Raw genomic sequence first — 24,738 nt, forward strand, 5'->3', positions numbered from 1 at the left:
CGGAGGTGCCCAGACCCAGTAGGCGAGTCCGCTCCAGCATCCCAAATATGCGAGCTGGATGTGCAACTCGTCCTCCTCTGCCTCATATTCTTCCTCCTTAGGCCGCCGTCGATGAGGTGACGCCGTGCACCCTCCTCGTTCTTCGTGGCTGACAGGATCGAGAGGGCAGGATGATGGGGCCGAGAGGGTATCCCATCGCGACACCATCGATCTGAGTACACATTGAATCATTGAAATTGAACTCGACAGAACAGGTCCCATATTCATTAATTCAACAAAGACAGACTCAGAGATTGGTGGAGGTGTCAAGTCATGATGATACAGAAGTTGCACGCACATTTTCATCACTTCTGGCAATGGGGCATTTGTGAATAGACTGGCTATATCATATGAGCACATTGTGGAATTCTCGTTTCGGTGTGTGATGGACTGCATATGGCATTGGCGAAGGTGAAGGAATCCACAATTACATGTTTTGAGACAGTTATATGTTATAGACACTGTTATATATGTTCTGTATGTATATATGTATATATATATATATATATATATATATATATATATATATATATATATATATATATATATATATATATATATATATATATATATATATATATATATATATATGAAGCCTGGTGTTGGCGCAGTGGTTATGGCAGCGGCTTGGGATCCAAAAGGTCCTGAGTTCAAGCCCCGTTGGGCCACTGAATTAATACACCAGGGGGTTGACTCAGCCTGTCATCCTTCCGAGGTCGGCGAAGTGAGTACCAGTGTACTGGGCTGGTGTATACCCCAGTTAAAATAGGTGTACCATATCCCTGTGTCATAAGAGGCGACCAGGGTTGCGTCAGGAAGGGCATCCGGCGTAAAACATGCGCCAAATCACTATGCGGATTATACGAATGATCCGCTGGGGCGACCCCAAACGGGAGCAGCCGAAAGAAGAAGAAGAAATATATATATATATATATATATATATATATATATATATATATATATATATATATATATATATATTGTTGTAGTTTTCCGCTGGCACGTCGCCTCGAGCACAACCACTAGACAGAGCAGTGGAGTCGCCTCGGCTCGATCGCCCGGAATTTCAGATTGCCAGCCCAGAGAAGTCTGGGGTCGAAGGGTCCTGGTTCTTTTGGAACGAAATATGCCAATGGGTAGACCACATGGGGTAGGGTCGATTGCCAACTTCAACTTACCTAAGTACCCACGTGGTCCAGCTACCGGGGAATTCACCCTCGACGGAACTCGTACGGAAACGAGCCGCTTAGTGAGCCCGTTCCGTGTGCGAAGCCGAGCGGTTTTAATCGCCAAGTTCCGCCAGCCCGATTATCTTGTTACCCCGGGGCACAGCTGCCAGCTAATCCCTCACACGCACAACACGCTCAGTCAATGGAGAAATAACACGACAAGCTGAGTACATTTAACAATTGGGGGTTTTTATTATACAATTGGTTGGGATTGTTCGGGAGGCACATAAGAGCAGAACTGTACCGAATATCAGAAAAGGAATTATATTTACAGCACAGGCACTTATACAATTTCACTACTTACAGACTGGCGCCACAAACAGACACCCGCACACCCAGACAGAAGTGGACCTCAATGGTCTTTAATGGGACCTCCAGCCCGGAGGATAGTCGGGCTGCAGACCAGTGGTAGGCAGGCTACCTGGCCGCGAGCGCGCGGCTGGACGTCCACATCTTTTCGGAGGCTCTGTGTACCCTTGCCGAACAGGCACGGCTGAGCCCAAGCACAAGGGACCGCTTGTGTGCTGCTGTGGACCACCGAGCCAGGCGGATAACCATGACGAGAGCTGGGGAACCAGGATCGCTCGAACAAAAGAGACCTCAGGAGCCAGGATCACTCAAACCAAAGAGACCTCAGGAGCCAGGATCACTCAAACCAAAGAGACCTCAGGAGCCAGGATCACTCGAACCAAAGAGACCTCAAGAGCCGTCGCGGACTCCGCCTCTTATTGGCCCCCTCCCGTGCCGACGACCCCACCTCTCTTTCTCACTCGCCTTCCCATTGGACAGGCGCGTGGTAGGCGGGGCGCTTCCACCTGCTGCACGCCGATTGGTCAAGGTCCGCTGCGTGGCCCCTCCCCGAGCTCCGCCTTCTCCACACCAGACGACCTTCTGCGCATGCGCCCTCGTCATTCCTCTCATTCGCAAAAACGGGCGGCAAACCCTGCGATTGGCCAGGTGGAGGAAGCGAATGAAGGTGAGGGCGATGCGGTGTGGTCGGCGGTGATGTCGGTGGTGCAAAAACAAACTTTAAGAAAACGTGACTATTAAAATAACTTCACAGCGCACGACATTCAATTACCCATTAGACTAGGAAAAGGACTATCTATAAAACACGTACTTACCAAGATAACTAATCTATAGGAACCTGAATGATTGTGTGCTCATGGCTTCCAGATTCACAACACTACCCCCTCCCCTTTTTACAAACTCGTCCCGAGTCGTCAAATTTTCGTGTGACCAGCACGTGTAAGTTTTCCCCTAGTACAATTTACCTTCGGATCCCTGAGTGCGACATTTTGTGCATCTGTGTCCCAAAAATAAACAACCTAATGTGCTGCGTAACTAACTAAACAAACTCACACAGACTCATTCGGACAACTTAACTACATTGCCGGCACTAAACACACATGCAGGTGGGGGTCCACGTATTTACAACTTATACCTTAACCTTATTTTTTTACACTAAACCATGGCCCAGGACTAATGGACTCTGTGGGAAAGAACGCATGGCAATGTCAGTCAATAGTTATGTGAGGGTGAGTGCTCCGCAGATCAAGGTCAGTTGTCTTTGGGGCCTGTTCAAAAGGCCCCTTTGTTTATCACTGAACCTTTTTTTTCAGTTTTCAGCTGCTGGAGGCAACTCACCCTAACCCGGCATGCCATATGCCATCCCACAGGCCATTTGAAGGGGGGTAGCCAGGCTGCCAAAATGCAGTCTCTGGCTCCCTGTGCAGGAACAGGAAGGTAGCCGGCTGCCCAATGCAGTCCCAGGCTCCTCCCTGAAGTGAACTGGATGGATGATGTAAACAAACACAACAATGGGGTTGGATGGATGCAAAACGATGCACGGGCTGCACCAATGCACCTTGAACTTGTTAACTTTCTACGTTTGGTTTCAAGTCTGCTGCTAGTCATCAGTACTTCAGAGCAAAGAAGGCAGTGTGTAGTGATGTCAAACAAAGGAGTTCTGGACCGCAGGGTGGGTTGTTCAAATTCCTCATCTGCCGCTGATTTCTCAGACTTTCTCGTCTCAGATCTGATGGATGATTCCCGGGTTTAGGGATTCCATGGGATTCGGGGGAGTACTCCTCGCACTCCACATGTTTTGATATATGTGTGTCTGTGTGTGTGTGTGTGTGTGTGTGTGTATATGTATATATATATATATATATATATATATATATATATATATATATATATATATATATATATATATATATATATATATATATATATATATTGTGTGTATTTTCACATCGCCAAAAGTATGTGGACACTCCTTCTAATTAGTGGATTTGGCTATTTCAGCCACACCCATTGCTGACAGGTGTATAATATCTAGCACACAGCCATGCAATCTCCATCGACAAACATTGGCAGTGGAATGGGCCGTACTGAAAAGCTCAGTGACTTTCAACATGGCACCCTCAAAGGATGCCACCTTTCTAACAAGTCAGTTCATCAAATGTCTGCCCTGCTTCAGCTGCCCCGGTCAACTGTAAGTGCTGTTATTGTGAAGTGGAAATATCTAGGAGTAACAACAGCTCTGCCGCGAAATGGTCGGCCACACAAGCTCACAAAATGGGACCGCTGAGTGGGCGTGGGCGCTGAAACCATGAAACAGCCACCCTGAGTCAATGACTTCTTGCAAAGTCAAGGAACTAGGTGCTATTCTGGTTCACAGTTCCAGACCCATGGGGACCAACACATGTCTCATAACCATCCCTATCAGTTCCAGTCAATGCATTGAAATCCCCCAAGACTAGAAAAGAATCTCGCCTGGGAAACTGATTAACCACAGCCTCGAGCGTGGCAAAGACTGTGTCCTTCAGGGTGAGATCACTCGCCTCAGTCGGAGTATATACAGAGACCAGGGAAATGACACCCAAGGAGTGATGAATCCTTCATCTCATAATATGCTCATTGAGCGGTATTACCTCAATTATCATTGGAATCAGCTTATTGGACACAGCTACAGCAACTCCTTGGCCATTGTAACCATCAGAGTGACCAAACCAATTGTAGGTGTATCCACCCGCCATGATCTCGCCACTGTCCGGTCTCCGAACCTTAGAGAGAGCTGCAATACCGATGTGCAAACGCTTGAGCTCAGATGATAACAGAGATAGGTGATAATCCTCTCTTAGGGATAGGACATTGCAGGCACTCACCCGAAGGGACCGCCTCAGGTTAACCCAAGGAGACCACCGTCTGGTGGACGACACCACAGCACCACCCCAAAACATACTGCCGCTATCTGACCCTGGAAGGTTATCCAGTAGTTTCCCTCCTATCATCAAAGATTGGGGGTCCTGAAGGCTTTGCCCCAATCCTGTCATCCGGGAGCTGCCCTGCAAAGGGAAGCTGCACAGGAGGTACTCCCATGGAATGGGTTTTCAGATTTTTTAAAAAAATGCTTTTAGAATGTTTTGCGGAATGAAGGGTTTTACGGAGGCCGGAGTGTAAATCTTGCCACCAACCTCATAATAAAAAATAAGCCAACTACAGGAGGACGTCCGCAGACACAGTTGGGCACTAGATATGGATGGCCGTTGGCTCACAAGGAGCTCCTCCGCCCTTTGACAGGTTTTGTTCTTCATCCTGCTGGGTGTCCATATCATACACCCTCCTCACCAAGCAACTTGGTGTGGGGAATGGTTTAGTCGCCGACAACCCGACCATGGAACAGGTTAGTACAGGTTTACATGGTACCTGTAGCAAGTCACAGAAGTGAAGTTACAGTGAAGTAACTTTTTAACAGCAAAGTTTGAAATCTTAATACTACAGCATGCAATGACATTTTAGACAATTCTGTGATTCCAACTTTGTGGCAACAGTTTGGGGAATGCCCTTTCCTGTTTCAGCATGGCAATGGCCCCATGCATAGAGTGAGGTCCATACAGAAATGGTTTGTCGAGATTGGTGTGAAAGAACTTGACTGGCCTGCACAGAGCCCTGACCGAAACCCCCCTCATGCTTCTGTCTCTTCCTGAACCCAGTTTGTAGATCGCTTCGCTGCCATCCTGCTTTCCTATCTCTTCCTATCCCTCATCTGATTGGTTGCATAGCAACAGCTCCTAAGGATTTTCTCACTCTTCTGGAAATCCTTACTTGATGACTTCCTAAGAGCTGTTTATGTTACAGCCCTCATGAAGGAATCACAGTGTAGCTTAAGGGGAATCTTTCCTTTAGGATGAGGGAATTTTAGGCAATTGGGTCCGAATCATATCCAGGTTCCTCCTGATAACTCCATCTTTGCTTTTTGCTTATTCAGGTTCCTCCGGATGAATGCAATGTAGTATTTGGTCTTCCGTTTGTTTTGAAGTGAATCTTTTTTTGAATCTCATTCTGAATTCAGTTTTATAAAGAGGAAGTCATGGGTCACATGGCTGTTCAAAGCAGGATTGTATCAAAGCGGGCTTGCATCAAATTGGGCTTGTATCAAAGCGGGATGTCTTGGTACCCGGTCATCACTGCCAGCAGTTATAAAGTGGAAGTTCTCGTTATGAACTTATCTTTTTCTTTTTCTTTTCTTATGACTGATATCTTTTTCCCTTTATTTTGGAATTTCATATGTTTTCATTGTAATATATTATAATCAGTTTTTATTTGGCTGCCAGGCAGCCAAAGGGCCTTTAACAATGTGTTTTTTTTTTTCATTCAGTTTTAGTGTTTGTGAAGACTACCTGGTTTATCGGATTTCCCTTGATAAGGCTACAAGTTTCAGCAGACATTAAAGATCTTCATATTGATTTTAAATATATCTACTGGCACCACACCTCCGGCTCAAGTTTGTACGACTATCCAGCTTTCCCTCATTTTGCATCTCGGCTCTCAGCTGTAACTCAAATTAACAGATGTCCTTTTTGGTATTCCAAAATGGATGATAAACGGTTCGTTCATTTATTTGTTTGTTTATTTTTGTATTTAAACATTGTTAAGCACTTTATTTTAAACACCATTTTGTGGGATTACTGAGATATTTTATGCCTTTTTATTTAATATTCTTGCTCTTCCATGAGCCTCGCTCCTGGAAAGAAAAAGAAAATAAAGTAAAAAGATCAGATTTATTGTTTAAATATGTTAAATTTAGAAGTACAAAATAATGAGGTTATTGATCTGCCTCAACAAAATTTAATTGTTTTTTGAAAGACCACTGATTGTTACCTTTTTCTACTGATGCCATAGTCGTGTTGCATTGCACAATGCTAATATGGTAATGTCTATATTAACTCTCTGGTATAAATACATCAGTTGTGACATCATGAATTGCTTTGACATTATAAGGTGCTGTGCAGTATTATTAATTCTGGTTATGTTGATAAGGCAATATATTTGCATCTACCTCACCATGCAGCTGGGCCAAACCAAAGGATTCTCTCCCCGGATCCCAAAAGGACTGGAAGTCCCCGACCACAACCTGGAAAGGAGGTACTGAAGTAACCTGGTCACATATTAAGAAGAACTTTTTCAAAAAGCTTTTCCTTGTATCATACCACATACCATAACTTTCAGGCCTCTGCCTGGTCAGAATGGACCTGTTTTCTCTTTCCATCTGAGCATTTGACTCATGATGCCGTGACACCAGGTTAAAATCCCATATACTGTGTTGATTTTCCCATTATTACCTCCACCACCAAAGGTGAGCACTGGGCAGAGGTTATGTTTTTCACCCCCATCTGGCTGTGTGTATGTTTATCTGTCTGGTTGTCTTTGAACAGCAGAGCTCAAAAAGGTTCTGGATGAATTCAGACGAAATTTTGTGGAGAGGTTTTGTGCGTGAAAAGGACGAAATTATTCGATTTTGGTGAAGATCCGGATCTGGATCCGAGAATTTTTTCAGTGATTCTTTACTATTGTGATTGGGAAAATAACGATATGTAGCAAGATATCGCAAAAGATGATGGATAGATTTGGATTAAATTTGGTAGACAGGTTGGGTGTGTGACAAGGACTAATCGATTCCATTTTGGTGAAGATTCATAAATGGATGCGGATACGAAATTTTTTTTAAGTGATTCTTCACCATTGAGAGATAAGGGCAGAAACAATACGTAGCCTGATGTCTCAAAAAGTCGTAGACGGATTCGGACGAAACTTGGTGGATGAGTTGGGTAGGTGACAATGATGAGGCAATTCGATTTTGGAGGTCCGGATCCAGATCTGGCCTATCAGTGGTATACAAACCGTAAACTGTTCAGTCTGGTGGAGGTATGCACTCCATCGAATGCCATTCTAGTCTTCTGGTGCTTTGGTCCTAAATGCTGTGTAGATACTGTCTTTATATACTCATCCATGTGCCTTGATAAACACTGGGACAAAAACCTGAGATGTCAGACTGGACTAGACTTGCGACTTCATTTATCTTTTCAGGGTTATGTTGTACTTTGTCCTGAACCTTTTATTAGCATAGTGGTGGTTTGAAATAATGTTTTAAAATATTTTGTCAGAATTAGGGAAAATTTATTTCATTGCTTACATTTCTGGTTATGTAAACATTAAAAGTGTTTTGACTAGTCATATCAGAAATGGAGGAGTGCTTGCGTTGATTTTTTTTCTTTCTTTTCGTTCTTGTTGTGTTAAACATGGTGAAAATGTATGTGTTGGCACAGGGAAAGATTTACACTGTTTCCTGTCCATTCCATAACTCACAGCATTGTTCATTGTTAGAGAAGCTGTGTTTATGTAGATAAAGCAACGATGTGTCCAATAACAACAAATAAAGCATTATCAGGACAGCAAGCCTGCAGCACATATACCCATTACTCACAAATCCAATAGCAATATGAGTGGTATGTCGACTTAACAAGCGTGTAAAGTGAGTTTGAGTGCAAGCGATAAACCAAGTCATTTATCAAAAAAAAAAATGCAAATCCAGACATGTAATTAAAAATTTGTGATGCACCGATGTGATGAGGGTAAAACATGAGTAAAGTGCAAGATAAATGAACAGAGACCTGAGTGAGACAAATCTAAACTAAATTGAAAAGCAAAGTCGACTGACCAAATCAAAAGTGCAATAATAACTCAAGACGTCCCCTCTGTCTCATGAGTGTTCATATTTTCATTCTTCCTATGCTTTTGCAGCACACATGGCAACCAGCACAGGCAAAGTTTGACTTCAAGGCACAAAGCAAACGGTAAATACATGAGACATTTGGTATGTCTGTTTTGGATTTGATTTTGAAGTGGCTGTTGAAATATTTATCCAATGCATGGTTTGTTGAAGTGCTGAAATGTGCTTACAAGGAACAACGTAACTTTTTGACAAAATGCATGTTAATGGCTTGCACATATCACCAGTTCTTAGAAAATGCAGAGATCTGTTACGCAATGAAGCTGAAGTATGCCTGTTTATTGCCAAAAGTCTTGCTTGAAAGTAACATTGCAGTGGAGGTCATGACATAATTCTCCTGCTGTTTATAGGGAGCTTCCATTCAAAAAAGGAGATATTGTTTATGTAACCAGGAAGATCGATCAAAACTGGTTTGAAGGAGAGAGGCATGGCCGCCTGGGAATATTTCCTTCTAACTACGTTGAGGTAGGCATTGTCATTACCCTCACCAAAGGGGAGGGTATTGCATTTGGGTCCGTTTGTCTGTCTGTTTGTTTGTTTGTTTGTTTATTTGTCTGCACAGAACTTTAGTGTTTTTCTCCTCAACCACTTGTTGGATTGAGACGAAATTTTCACCATAGCAGCAACTACTCGTGCAGAATGTTTTATTGATAATTAAGGACATGATAATTAAGATAATTAAGGTTATTGATAATAGGTCATGTGGTGTGGCAGCTATGTTGGAAAAACGGGTAAACTTTGGACCTCCATCTCTGAAACCGCACCAAGGAAAAAATTAAAACTTGGCACACGGTAAAAGTACTCCTCGTGGGGTATATGTGATGGTTTTTTTTTGTAATGACATCATAGGTGCCTTCGTTATGATGTCATAATTGCATATGTAGAACGCTACATCTTATAAGTATGAAATTATTTTGAGACCTATCGAGGGATAAAATGGTCCACAGAAAAAAATTTGATGATGTCATCAGTCATGTGATTCAGCAGCCATATTGTTGTTTTTTCAAAAAACCTTCAAAATTCTTCTCCTCTCAAGTGGCTGAACAGATCGAGACGAATCTTCACACTTATGACCAACTATCCATGAGGAACAAAAGGTTCACACGTGTGACATCAAAGGTCATGTGGTTTGTCAGCCATATTGGATTTACCCAATATGGCTGCCAAACCTGGTTTGATTTTAAATATCTTTCATGTATATCAGTAAGAATAGGTAAGAAAAGCAAAGGAAGTAGTTCTAATTCTGTCTTATGAATTATGTAACACACCAGTTCACAAATGCCACACAAAATACACCACACATTTTCCAAAAAAAACCTATAAAAATCTTCTCCAGAGCAGCGAGACAGATCAAGGGGAAACTTCACACAAATGTTCCCCAACCCATGGGTGTACAAGTTTGTTAATAAATATTTGATAGGTCACATGGTTTGGCAGCCATATTGGATTGAAGAAAAAAATATTAAATAATGTTTTCTCTAATGGAAAACATGTTTTCTCTAAATAATCTCGAATGTTTTCTCTAAATAATAATGGAACCGCATAATCAATCAACGTGAAACTTCACATTTATGATCTAGTCGTGATGATGACTACGCATTTTAAATTTCAATCTGATCGGACACATGGTCTGGCAGCCAGAATTATTTAATTTTTTGATCTGGGTTCTTTTTTATCATTTTTTTTTTTGAATAAGGCTAATTTAGGCTGTGCCTGGATGGGTTTGAGGGTAGAGGCAGAGCAGTTGAAATGCAAATCCTATCCAAATTCCTCCTGATGACTTCATCTTTGCTTTTTGCTTCTTTGGGTTTCCTCTGATGACTGCAATGCAGGACTGTACCTATTTGGTCTTCCATTTGATTTGCATTGAATTTATTTTAATCCCATTCTAAATTCATTTGAATAATAATTTTTAAAATGTCATGGGTCAGGGTCAGGTGTTCAATCAAAGCGGGGTTGCATCAAAGCAGGATGTCTTGGTACCCGGTCATCACTGCCATCAGTTATAAAGTGGCAATTCTAATTATGCCTCATGAATAATGTAACACACCAGTACACAAACGCCACACAAAATACACCACACAAAACAAGCCCTGTCAAGGGTCTGCACTCTCTGATTGCTCTGTTTCTTGTTCTGTATTTGCATCCATAAGTCTTTTGAAAATGCATTTATAAAGTCCAGACTCATAGAAAAGCAAAGGAAGAAAATAGATAATCAAGTAAATAAAGACAATGTGCTGAGAATGATTTTTGCATCCGTGTACACCTTCCTGTACTACTGGTGACAACATTGATTGAAAGCAATATTGTAATGAGGCAAGAATAAGCATTCAAAATAAAGCAAATAACAGCTAAATGTCAGGATAAGGTGTAAAGTTTCAAGAAAAACAAATATGAAAACCAGCAATTCATTGATTGGAAAATGGGGACATGTTGATGGTGTTGGTGAAAGTAAGAAACAGTATTTGTGAAAGGATGTACTGGTATCCATGAAATAAGTAGTCACAACAACCAGGTTAACCTCTTCTTTCAGGGAAAGCTTTCTGACATTTCATTTTCCTAAGTGTGCAGCATATGAAAAGGTTTTCAAAATAAAGTTCTACCATCATGAGGTTTAAACCTTAATCTGAGTGTAGTCAGGGAGGAGGATAGTCATCTTGATGCCATTTTGTCATATATATATATATATATATATATATATATATATATATATATATATATATATATATATATATATATATATATATATATATATATGTATATATATATATATATATATATATATATATATATATATATATATATATATGCTTACAATATAATCCATAAGCATTACAATGGCAGTTCAGTGCCATTGCATCTGGCTATTTTTACTGGCAGCGTGCTATGATGATAAACACACGAGCAGCACATTGTAGTTCAGAGCCTGTGTTTTATCAGACAACAACAGCGAGGCTTGTTATTTAGTGCCAGCGTGCATGTTGAGTGAGTTTTGTAGGTCACACATCACATTACATGTTGATTTTGTGACACGTCTCTGTCAGGCCTATCAATAGCATTACATGAACAGGTTTTTCTGTTGGCACTATTGTCGTCAATGGTCAGTATATCTCACAGTGGGGCTGTTTAGCTTGGATTGATAAATGTACTAGAAATATTGTGGTGATTCTTGCTGCCCAAGTTTTGCATTTATTAATGAAAGTTAGCAATGCCCTAACTTAGCTCTCCTGACATCAGGTTTGAGGAGTGTGTTGGCCAATTCAGACCATAATCTATCAGAGAACTCAAAGTAACTCAAAGTTCCTAGCATCCTGCCTCTGAAGATTATGTATGCATCAAGTTGGCCATCCTGCTCCCGGTCTGTGCACACCATTAAACTGACAGTTCATTTGGTGACTGCAGTATGTGCAAGCTATCCTCCAATTAGCTTCACTAATAAGTAAACAAAATAAACCAAAAACATTTTTCTTTGCTTGCTGCATGGAGAAACTAGAACAGCACTTGGTAGCACGCATACCTCTGCCAGGCCGAACAGTTTACGTTTTGTATCCCACTGATAGGCCGGATCTGGATCCAGACTTGAACCAAAATAAAATTGGATTGTTCTAATCACCTAACCAACTTATCCACCTAGTTTTGTCATAAGTTATCTACAACTTTTTGAAATATCATGCTATATATTGTTTAAGGCCCCACCACTCAATGGTGAAGAGTCATTTTAAAAACTAAAAAATTCCTATATCCAGATCTGGATTCAGATCTTCACCAAAATCAAATTAATTTTTCCTTGTCATACACCCAATTTGTCCATCAAGTTTCGTCTGAATCTGTCCGCAACATTTTGAGATATTCTGTCCACAGACAAACAGACAGACAGACAAACAGACAGACAAGGGTGAAAACATAACCTCCGACAACCTTAGGTGAGGAGATAATTAGAAATACTTGCACAAGAGACCTATTCTCAGGTATGGGATACATGTTCCCTCAAAGTCTGCATGCCAAATGAAATGCTGCTGTTGTGGTGCTTTGTGAATGTTGCCGATCATTTTTGCACCTTGTAATAGGAGTTGATTAATAGTAATGATGATTGCACATGATGAAATTTACATAACTTGTATGGCAGTTCCTCCATCTCTTTCATATTGTTGTGTGGACTAAGTGGACCGAAACCGAGTATCCGTTAATTTGGAATTCCTTCGAGGCTTTCATCCAAAGGGATGGTCAAAGCAATTTTTTTAATTATGCACTGCTTTCAATTTCACTTTACTTTATCATTCTCCAAGGTCATACACGGAAAGCAGATGGTGAAACACGCTCTTTTCTTTTAAGGGAATTATTTTTAAAATGAAAAGCACAAGAAAGAGGGGTTGACAAGATGCTACAATAACGGAACAAATCAATTGAGTCAAAAAGACACAAAAAGGAGAATGGGATACGAAAGCTTATATACAATGAGAAGAAGTGAAAGCTCAAATCCTAACCCACGAAGCGCCACAGATAACACTTTCACAACACAACAATAATGAGGCGGGACTTCCCTTTTCTTTGATTCACAGGGTAGGCACAGTTGAACACAATGGTGTCTGCTTTGGAGACCAGGATGGAGACTAGAGCCAGTAATGAGCAGGGCAACTGATGGTTAGACCTTCAACTTCGCCATGCAGTATCCTTTTGTCCTTTTCCTCCAAGCCCTCCAAAACACAGGGTGATGCCAGCTTGGGTCTTTTCCCTCAGCCTTTCTTGGTCTCGACCCTCTGGTCTCGACTCTCGTGCATGCGCCTCTCCTGGTGGACTCTCCTGGTCTCGACTCTCTGGTGGCCTCTCTTGGTCTCGACCCTCTGGTCTCGACTCTCGTGCACAGCGTTCTTTCTTATTCAACTCACGCTCAACCCAGTCCTCCTCTTCTTCCTGGGCGGAGTTTCCCTTTTGGGTCCCGCCCACATGGACATAAACGTACATCTTTTCTTCTGAGCTCTACAGCATTAGGGTTGGGCATACAACCATACTTTTTTTGAAAGGAGTGTTTTTTATGGCCAAATTTCACGCTGATCACGGATCCGTTGAACTTTTTGACATAGGATGATGTCTTAGGTTGGTAAAATGCAAAAATTCAAAATGGCCACCAAATTTACCCATTTTCTGGTAAAATTTGATAATTATGGCTTGCTACTGGTACTTGAGGAGTGTAAGCAGCATGGAGGTCCAGTCACTCCTATTTCCTTTGACTCTCTTGAGAGACTTAATGAATCACAACTACTCAAGGAAATAGGCTACCTTAGATCGACAGTGGCGCCCGTTATACGCCAGAAGCGTAGAGTGAAATGTACCAACGGAACAAAAACTTTCACGTTTGAGAAGTTCAGTGTAGACGAACTGAAAACATCTATCAGAAATGCTGTCAAACCAGAGGACAATGTTTCTGTCGATGTCGATATATTGCTGAAAAAAGTGCTTTGAATGTTGAGGAGATGTTGATGTGATGATTAAAGTCGTAGTTTACGGAAATTTGTGATATCATAATTTGATTCTTTGAAATTATGGTCACGCTCACATTTTTGTGCTGATTTTATCACAATATGCATCCTGGGGCAGTCTGGTTGACCTGTACGAGTTTAAAAGTATGATTATCGATATCAGCAACTCTGAAAACATAAGAAATGACATATTACATGCCCTAGTAAGCCATAATTATCAAATTTTACCTGAAAAGTGGGTGAATTTGGTGGCCATTTTGATTTTTTGCATTTTACCAACCTGAGACTTCATCCTCGGTCAAAAATTTCAACGGATTCGTGATCAGCATGAAAAATGGCCATAAAAAACACTCCTTTCAACGGGATAACAGAGAAAAAGTCGATGTGTGCCCAACCCTACAAGCATCACCTACAATCAGGTTTTGCATATACATAATTATTCTGTACCCGATCTATAAATGACATACGCTGCCCTCCTCAGCATCATGCGCAACAAATGACTCACTCGAACAGATCCCTGTTACATGGCAATCTAACTGACATGAAACACACAAACCATCCTATGCTTACCACGGTCTCGCTATATGGATCCCTCCCCATCTTCCACGTAACAATATGTCCCATACATTTCCCTTTCTCCCCTTCTCTTCCTCTCATCCTCACCAGCTTATTTCCCAACCCCATTTATTTTCCTCTTTTCCATTTCTTCTTTCTTTTTTTTGTTTAAATCTAACCCCAACCCACTTCTTTTGCATACATAATAATTAAGTGGTCCATCACAGACTTTTGGGGTCTTTCATATTTTTTTGTTTTGTCATATTTCATATTAATAACTAATATTCATATTAGTCGATCCGTATCCTCACTGTTTTCAAGTAGGTGGTTTGTAAATTCTTTTCTGACCATGTGGAGTCTGCTTACAATGTATGTTTGGAACAACTGACCTTTTTCAGGATTGCTCTCAGTCGATATGTAGCAATAACTCACTGACAATAGAAAATAAGCTTCAGATCTTGAACCCCCAAATTGAGGCTGCAACTTCAAGGAGTGGGTTCACAACAGCTCCAACAAAACCCTCCCACCAATGTGTCCATGTCGATGAGATTACAATAAGCAATGTACCGCTGGCTGATTGTAGTTGCTGTGAGTACAGCTAATCTGTGTCTAAATAGGGGAGAAAATGCTGAATATGCTGAATTGGAGAAAGCAACAAAAAATGCTGAATATTTTTGTACTACCTAGAATCTTGGATACAATCTAAATTCTGGTTAATTTTTTTTTTACCGGCAGATAATTTCCATGCATTCGTTACTTTTTGTAATACATCCCAATTTAATCTCCTCTTTCTCTTATCTTCTTTACCATCACACCATGCTCCCTAGTCTAGCCACCTTTTACTAATGTCAATACACATACGTAGTCACCTTAAATATTTGAAAAGGGTCTTGCACAAAAACTCTTATTTTCTCCAGATTAAAAATTTCTAATTGATCTAACCCTTCTAATTTTAACGAAGTACCCACAGTCTGGAACCATAATGGTTTCTCTTTGCTAAACCCCTCTATTGCTGTCATATTTTTCTGTAGCAAGTTATTTAAATTGAGGCTTTACTATCACAGAGGAATCTGTTTCTTCCCTCTTATCTGTATATTGTATACTGTACACAACCAACTTCATATTCTCTTCAGGTGCTTCCTCCGACAGAGAAACCTCAGGCCCATCGGTCCCCACCGGTGCACGTGCTAGAGTTTGGAGAAGCTGTGGCACGATATAATTTTACTGCTGATACCCACCTCGAGTTGTCCTTTAGTAAGGTATGTACAGTATATTATGACAGACTTGTATAATCAGTCTTGGCTATATTTTATGACGATGACATTGTCCTATGCTGGATGCCTTGATGTTATCACAAAACATATGAAGAAATATACACACGGAGTCCTCAATATAAATAGTCTGTTATCTGTTTTTCAGTATATCGCTGTTGATGAATTAACATTATTTTCTGATACAAGTAGGTATGTTTCACTATAAAAATTTAAAATGTTAAAAAACAAAACAAAACGCAGGTTCTTTCTCTCTCTGCCCTGTAGAATATTGTTACGCTGCCATCTTTATTGAACATGCATGAGGAACTTCATTTTATTCACTTTTGGTAGTGTATATAATTTACCTCTTAATATGAGTGACAAACAATCGTCAAATGAGGATAGTGCTTATGTGAGAAAGAGGAGGTGCAGTGTAGTCACCTTGCAGACTAAATTAGATGTGTTGGGACATTTCGACGCTGGTGATCATGCAAGTGTATATGGCTGCCGTCATTGAGATTCTCATGATGACTGGACAATCAAGGCAAGTGCAATAGTGCAATACGCTCAGCAGGTTTAGTGCTGCTGAGCAGTGCAATACGCTACGAGGTGCTTCTCGGAATGTACGCACTCGTAATTTGGTGAGGGAGAATATGATACCCCCAGCACGTATGAAAAATCTGGTAATTTGCCCAGCAATTTCTTTTTCTATGATTTTCAGACCTACAAACATACATACAGATAATTGATTGTGCCCAAAACCTGAACCTGAGCACCCCTGGCGTGTATGCAAAATCTGGTGGAGATTGGCCAAGCCGTTTTTTTCCAAGATTTTCAGTCATACATACATACATACATACATACATACATACAAAGAAATTATTTCTTGGGAAGGGGGAATTTTGGGGGCAGGAATTTTAGCCCCCATTGGACTTCGTCCGAAATGGACGCTTATGGATTTGGTCTCAATTTTTGTGTCCGTGCGTGCGTGCGTCCGCAGCCATATCTCGGATATGTGTGGGCCGATTTTGTTCAAACTTCGCACAAGCACTGTACATGGTGGCATACATGTGCCTGTGCTCCTCACTTTATTTTGTGATCTGATCAAAGATGGCTGACTGTTAGATTGGCGGCCATTTTAGTTGTACATAAATATTGGTTTGCCCTTCAACTCCGTCCGTACAGCATAATTACTAAAATAACGGGGACTATGAAGATTTATATCTTTCTTAATTGTTTTTTTGTTCCTTTGACCTGAAGCTGAGTTATCCCAGCATTCCTGCAAAATCTAATTGGCTCAGCTGGGGGGGAGAGGGTGGGGATGGGGGGGTGGGGTCTGTCATTTTCAGACCTATGCACATAAATAAAAGGTTTTGTGGGGGGGGGGGTTGTGTCTTTAACTTGAACCTGGGTTCCCTCAGCACGTTTGCAACAAAATCTAGTGGTGATTGGACCACCCGATTTTGTTTTTGTTTTTCCTACGATTTTCAGACCTACAAGCATACACACATAATTTCCTTGTGGGAGGCAGGGACAGGGGAGGGGGGGGGGCTTTGTCGGATAATTTTTTCTTTGCCTGAGCCTGCATTTTTTTTCAAAATGTTTTCAAATCATTTCACCCCCAGCATGTTTTCAAAATCTAGTGGAGATTGGGCCAGCCGTTGTTTGTTTTTACCCTCACCGGAGTAGTGGTATTGCATTTGGGTCTGTTTGTTACTTGCCAGATCGAAGATTTTTCAAGTATATTAGTTGCTTGTGTGTGTTGTTTGTTACTTGCAAAATCGAAGATTTTTAAAGTATATTGATCAGTCGATTTTGTTATGCTGTTTGTCCTTTTTTTGACTTTTGAGGTCAACATAGACCAACAGGTCAATATAGGCCAAAGTTCAACAACGTAGGTGAGATTTTTAAATCCTCAATTTTCATCCGATTGACTTGAAATCTGGCTGTCTGTCTCGTTGTCTGTTTATCAATTGCCTACAGGTCACAATTTAAAACTGATCTTCACAAAACTTCACCATGTGGTAGAGTTTTTTTAATAGGTAAGAAACCTATTGCTTTTGAGATCAATAGGTCAAAAGGTAAACATAGGCCAAAGGTCAACAAATTTATCTAATTTCTAAAATCCTCAATTTCCATCCGTTTGACTAGAAATTTGAAGAGGATTTTCATCTCAGCTTACTGAATTCAACCACCAATTATTTTTGAGGTCAACATTGGTGAAAAGATCAACATAGGCCAAAGGTCAACAACTTCAGTGAGATTTTTAAATTCCTCAATTTTCATCTGATTGACTTGAAATTTGAAGAGGATATATTTTTCAAGCACTGAATTCAAAGAGCCAATTATTTTTGAGGTTTTAATTATTAAAAATAATTATTTTTTGTATATTGCGTCACTGAATTTGGAAACCAACCTTTTTTGAGATCAACAGGTCAACGGTCAAGTCAAGATCAAACTTCTAAAATCATCAATTTCCATCTGAAAAACAATAAATTTTTATCCAATTGACTTGAGCTTTGATTGAGATTGTCAATTTTAATCTTAATGAAATGGACAATTTAATGCATCAATGGAAACCTATGGAGAGGGGGGTGAATTTTGCAAGTACCGTGCTCTTGGTTGTGTTTTTTATTTTGTCTGTTTGTTTGTTTGTCTGTCTGTCTGTCTGTTTGTTGCCTACTGGTCACAATTTAAAACCGATCTTCATAAAACTTCACCACATGGTGGAGTTTGTCATAAGGAAGAAGCCTATTGTTTTTGAGGTGAAAAGGTCAAAAGTTTAACATCGGCCAAAGGTCAACAACTTTGGTGAGATTTCTAAAATCCTCAATTTACATCTAATTGACTTGAAATTTGAGGAGGATTTATATTTCAGGTCACTGAATTCAACTAGCCAATTATTTTTGAGGTCAACATCAACCAAAAGATCAACATAGGCCCAAGGTCAACAACATTTTTAACTGACATGAACTTTTTTTTACCATAGGAGCAAAAACTCGTGTTGAATGTTTGGCCAATAATTGTGACATGATAGGTCATGAGGTGTGGGGGCCATGTTGGAAAAAAGGAAAAACTTTGGACCTCTGTATCTCTGAAACAGCACCAAAGAAAAATTTGAAACTTGGCACGTGGCAGGTACTCCCAATGGGGAATAAATTTGATTTGTTTATGACATCATAGGTGCCTTCATTTTGACGTCATACTTGTATACGTAGAATGCTACATCCGATCAGTATGAAATTTTTTCAGGGTCATCAAGGGATAAATTTGTCCACAGAAAAAAAATTGATGATGTCATCGTTCACGTGCTTCGGCAGCCATATTGTTAAAAAATATATATATAACTTCAAAAATCTTCTTCTCTGTAACGGCTGAACAGATCGAGGCAAAGCTTTATAGGTATGACCGCCTATCCATGAGGAACAAAACAGTCACACCTATGATTTAGCAGCCATATTCGGATTTACCCTAAAACCTTTAAAAAAAAATCCTTCTCCACAATGGTCTCTTCAGCACTTGACAAATCTGGGCTTTATGGGAGAGTGCCCAAACCTCACATTTTATGGGAGAAGCGACTCCTGAGAGGCACATGACAGCATATCTGGAGTTTGAAAAGGCATGTGAATGACTGAGAGCATGATGCAAAAGCTTATATGGTCTGATGAGACAAAATTGAACTCTTTGGCCTGAATGCAAAACGCTACGTTTGGTGGAAATTGAGCACAGCTCATCACCAATCTAACACCATCCCTACCATGAAGCATGGTGGTGGCAGCATCATGCTATGGGGATGATTTTCAGCAGAAGGGACTGGGAGACTACTTGCAAGGACAGAGGGAATAATGAAAGGAGTCAAACACAGGCAAATACTTGAGGAGAACCTGTTTCAAAGTGCAAAAGACCTTAGATTGTGGTGAAGATTTATGTTCCAACATGACAATGACCCCAATCATACAGCCAAAGCAACACTGGAATGTCTTTAGAACAAGAACATGAAAGTTCTTGAGTGTCCCAACCAAAGCCCAGACGAGAATACAATTGAAAATCTGTAGAAAGACTTGGAGGTGGCTGTTCACTGATGCTCCCCATCCAACTTGACAGAGCTTCAGCATATCTGCCAGGAAGAATGGGAGAAAATCCCCAAATCCAGATGTGCAAAGCTGATACAGACGTACCCAGACTCGAAGCTGTAATTGCTGCCAAAGGCGATTCTACAAAGTATATACTCAGGGGTTGAATACTTTTTGATGCAAGACATTTCAGCTTTTTACTTTTAATTAATTTGTAAAAATTTCTAAAAACACGGTTTCACTTTGTCATTGTGGGGTATTTTGAATAGATCAGTGACAAACAAATTAAATTTAATCTATTTTAAATTCTGCTGTAACACCACGAAATGTGAAAAAAAAATTGAGGGGTGTGAATACTTTCTGGAGACACTGCAGAAATCAATCAGCACGCATCACAATTAAAGACAAAAAATTGCAGTGATTTTAATCCCTTAGCACTTATTGAGCTCCTTCTACAATCTGTTAAATGCTACATCACAATACAGGCATGCCATCAGAAACATTCCAGGAAACTCAAGAGGAGGAAGAAGAAGAAGAAAGCAGAACGTCTTGGTTGTGGCCTCTGACACACCCTGTGCGAATAGGTAGGCTTGAGCTAATCCAAAAGTGAAGGGAAGGGAAGAAATTGAAGGCAGAGGTGTGTGGATGTGATATGAAGGGAGAGGCATGGCGTATGCAGCGTACGCTTTGGAGAAAGCGGTGTGATGAGGTGTGATAAGAGCCTTGCCCTGACGGGTCAATAAACCAATTTTTCATTGCTCTTTGTAATCGTGATCTCTTTTGTGCATCTCAAGTTGACAAATTGGAGGTTCTTAGGGGAAAGCAAGAGAAAGACTGCATGCGTCAGTAATTCCCGTTCTTGGGCCTTGGCCCGTGCTCGTCTCACCACAAAGCAGCTTGCCTTGGGATGTAGTGCAGCTTATTCTGGCGACAGTGCAGTTTTCCCGGCTCCAGCGCAGCTTGTCCCGGTGGACGATTTCTCCTTTGCGCAAACAAGCAAGGAAATTCCTTCTCGATCAGGTCCTCAGCACCTTCCACCAGCCCCGAACAGTTCTCGGGTCTAGTTCCTTTAGCTTCCTGGGCTGGACGGAGCCATGAGAGGGTAGAGTTCGTGTGAGGCAGAGTTAGCAGGAGCAAATACCACGCCGCGCCCTTTTACCCGATGCAGTGCATCCTCATTGACTGCAACTCCCAACTGCCTCCAAGGAGAGCACGATTAACTTTGCCCACAGCTACTAACGAAATTTCACTCCAAATCGCAGTCTCTTGTTCTTTGTCATTCGTCGGCCTTTTCAGTGCCTCCATTGCGCTTCCTTCTCTAGAGCCGCTGTGGTTATGTGTAGAATGTGTATTGTGCTGTGTGAAAGGTGCAGGGTGAAGGAAGGATGGGAGAAAGGGAGGAATTTTAAGAGATTTACTGATGAAATGTCTTTCAATGAGAAAGGGTTTTGTAACCAGTATGGGGTTTGAAAAGCAATTACGAGTGGTGCGGTAAATAGAGGTTCGGGATCAAAATGGTGAGGAATGGTAATGGAAGATGGGTGGATGGATTGATGAATTGGAAGATTGATAGAGTGAATGGAAGACGGATTGAGAGTAAGATTGAAAGTGGGGGGAATTACTGAAGTGGAAAGGCCTAGCTAAACCCACACATGCATCTGCCCCCCATTCCCTGTACAATAGGCAGGAAATCTATGTAAATACAGAAACTAATGAAATAACTTATTCTGGGATGTCTTACATGTTCATGGATGTTCTGCTACTGGGTCTATTTCCACAACTGTCACGATGTGTATATATATATATACATATATACATATATATGTGCACGGAGTCCCAGACTTCTCAACACCCGACGTGTGTGTATATATCTATATATATATATATATATATATATATATATATATATATATATATATATATATATATATATATATATATATATATATATATATATATATATATATATATATATATATATATATATATATATGTGTGCACAGAGTCCCAGACTTCTCAACACCCGACTTATGAACACACGGACTTGTGAACCAACCGGACTTGTGATTAAGATTTTTTAACCTCCGCCATCTTCGAAGATGGATGGAGGTTACTGTTTTCACCCCTTTCTGTTTGTTTGTTTGTGTGTTTGTTTGTGTGATTGTTTGTTTGTTTGTTTGTGAACAGTATTACGGAAAAACTCCTCGACGGGTTTCGCCGAAACTTGGTGGGGGGGTTAGGTATGGTCCAAGGATCATGCCATTAAATTTTGGACTTGGTCCCCCCTCCCCATAAAAAAAAAAATTGTTCGATAAAAATTTTTTTTTTTTGCATTTCTACATGTATTAAGTGATTTCCAACCTCCCCCCCAAAAAAAGAAAAATGTTTTTGCATTTCTACATGTTTTAAGTGATTTCCAACCCCCCCCCCCCTCCACCAAAAAGATTGTTCAAGAAAAATTTATTTTTTTTGCATTTCTACATGTTTTGAGTGATTTCCAACCCCCCACAATAATTTTTACCCCTCCCCCACAAAAAGAAAGGTTTTTTTGCAGTTTTACATGTTTTAAGTGATTTCCAACCCCCCAAAAACAATTGCTACCCCCCCCCCAAAAAAAATTGTTAGAGAAAATTTTTGTTTTGTTTTTTCTACATATTTTTTTTGTTTTTTTTGTTTCTACATTTCTACATATTTTAAGTGATTTCCAACCTCTCCCCCCCCCAAAAAAAAAAATTTAGAGAAAATTTTTATTTTTTTTGCATTTCTACATGTTTTAAGTGATTTCCAACCCCCCCCACAAGAATTTTTACCCCTCCCCCACAAAAAGAAAGATTTTTTACATGTTTTACATGTTTTTTACATGAATTTTTACATGTTTTAAGTGATTTCCAACCCCCCAAAAACAATTGCTACCCCCCCAAAAAATTGTTAGAGAAAATTTTTGTTTTGTTTTTTCTACATATTTTTTTTTGTTTTTTTTTTGTTTCTACATTTCTACAAATTTTTTTAGTGATTTCCAACCTCTCCCCCCGCCCCCAAAAAAAAAAATTAGAGAAATTTTTTTTCTTTTTTTTGCATTTCTACATGTTTTAAGTGATTTCCAACCCCCCCTCCCCCCCGAAAAAAATTGTTAGAGAAAAAAAATTTTTGCAATTTTTTTTCCAACAAAATTTCGATTTCTTTTTTTTGCATTTCTACATGTTTTAAGTGATTTCCAACCCCCCACCCCCCCCCAAAAAAAATGGAGAAAAGAACTATAACTCTCAGCACTGTTGACATATTTAATGAATAAGATATAAGGTTCACTTGAGTCACCCAGCAGTATTGGCGGCGGAGGTTTTGCACTCTCCCGAGTGCTCCCCCTCTAGTTTTTTAATAGTTTTTTTTAACCTCTGCCATCGAAGATTGGAGGTTACTGTTTTCACCCCTTTCTGTTTGTTTGTTTGTTTGTTTGTTTGTGAACAGTATTACGGAAAAACTCCTCGACGGATTTCGACGAAACTTGGTGGGGGGATTAGGTATGGTCCAAGGATCATGCCATTAGATTTTGGACAGGTCCAAAATCCAATATGGCCGCTATGGCGGCCATTTTGAAAAAATATTTGAATTTTTTTTTTTTTTGCATTTCTACATGTTTTAAGTGATTTCCACCCCCCCCCCAAAAAAAAAAATTGTTAGAGAAAAAAATTTTTGCAACTTTTTTTCAACAGAATTTCGATTTTTTTTTTTTTTTTTGCATTTCTACATGTTAGAAGTGATTTCCAACAACAAAAGAAACAAGCCAAAACAAGAGGGGGAGCACTCGGGAGAGTGCAAAGCCTCCGCCGCCAATACTGCTGGGTCACTCAAGTGAACCTTATATCTTATTCATTAAATATGATGTCAACAGTGCTGACAGAGTTATAGTTCTTTTCTCCATTAATTTTTTTTGTTGGGGGGGGGGGTTGGAAATCACTTAAAACATGTAGAAATGAAAAAAAAAGAAATCGAAATTTTGTTGAAAAAAAAAGTTGCAAAAAATTTTTTTCTCTAACAATTTTTTTTGGGGGGGGTTGGAAATCACTTAAAACATGTAGAAATGCAAAAAAAATTCTGATATTTTTCAAATAAAATCGCAATTTTTTTGAAAAAAAGTTGCAAAAATTTTTTTTCTCTAACAATTTTTTTTGGGGGGGGTTGGAAATCACTTAAAACATGTAGAAATGCAAAAAAAATTCTAATATTTTTCAAATAAAATCGCAATTTTTTTGAAAAAAAGTTGCAAATTTTTTTTTTTTTCCTCCAACAAATTTTTTTTTTTTGGTTGGAAATCACTTAAAACATGTAGAAATGCAAAAAAGAAAATTCAAATATTTTTCAAATAAAATCGCAATTTTTTGAAAAAAAGTTGCAAAATTTTGGGTTTTTTTTTTCTCTAACAAATGTATTTTTTTTTTTTTGTTGGAAATCACTTAAAACATGTGGAAATGCAAAAACAAAAATTCAAATATTTTTTTCAAAATGGCCACCATAGCGGCCATATTGGACTTTGGACCAAGTCCAAAATCTAATGGCATGATCCTTGGACCATACCTAATCCCCCCACCAAGTTTCATCGAAATCCGTTGAGGACTTTTCCGTAATACTGTTCACAAACAAACAAACAAACAGACAGGGGTGAAAACAGTAACCTCCGTCCTTCTTCAATGGCGGAGGTTAATTATAATTGCGGCAGATTTTGGAACTTCAGGTGGATACACCCACGTAAAATCAATTTCTGTCTCAAGGAATCTAGTTATGACGAATGAATTGAGTATGTAAAACTTAAAAGTAAAAGGGAAAGTTGCAAACTATAACTCTGTGAGCACTGTTGATGTCAAATTGAATGAATAGGATATCAGGTTCACTTGAGTGACCTAGCAGTATTGGCGGCGGCGGTTTTGCACTCCACCGAGTGCTCCCCCTCTAGTTTTGTAATGTAATGCTTTTTTTAGTGTGAATGTTTGCTCATACTTACAAACCGACCATGGGCAGAGTAACACGGAACTCATCGGT

General features: G+C 39.9%; 1 protein-coding gene and 1 long non-coding RNA gene across 42 annotated transcripts in view; one reads left to right on the top strand and one right to left on the bottom strand.

Moving 5' to 3' along the window:
* Window positions 1-24,738, top strand: part of LOC147018003 (sorbin and SH3 domain-containing protein 1-like) — a 329,576-nt gene that overhangs the window by 265,725 nt on the left and 39,113 nt on the right. For all 41 annotated transcript variants that reach the window (XM_085897162.1, XM_085897163.1, XM_085897184.1 and 38 more), the window contains 4 exons: window positions 6,628-6,701; window positions 8,358-8,410; window positions 8,697-8,811; window positions 15,512-15,637. In XM_085897162.1, the coding sequence (XP_085753288.1) occupies window positions 6,628-6,701; window positions 8,358-8,410; window positions 8,697-8,811; window positions 15,512-15,637 (368 nt within the window). The remainder of the gene's footprint in view (window positions 1-6,627; window positions 6,702-8,357; window positions 8,411-8,696; window positions 8,812-15,511; window positions 15,638-24,738) is intronic.
* The window catches only part of LOC147018004 (uncharacterized), a 25,851-nt gene continuing 1,220 nt past the window's right edge, over window positions 108-24,738 (bottom strand). The window contains exons 2-3 of the long non-coding RNA XR_015062216.1: window positions 20,591-20,786; window positions 108-211 (exon numbers count right to left, since the gene is read on the bottom strand). This is a non-coding gene — a long non-coding RNA (uncharacterized LOC147018004). The remainder of the gene's footprint in view (window positions 212-20,590; window positions 20,787-24,738) is intronic.

The sequence above is a fragment of the Eptatretus burgeri genome, chromosome 10, assembly GCF_056783735.1.
Source record: "Eptatretus burgeri isolate ZD-2024b chromosome 10, Ebu_testis_v1, whole genome shotgun sequence".
In the NCBI taxonomy this organism is placed as follows: domain Eukaryota; kingdom Metazoa; phylum Chordata; class Myxini; order Myxiniformes; family Myxinidae; genus Eptatretus; species Eptatretus burgeri.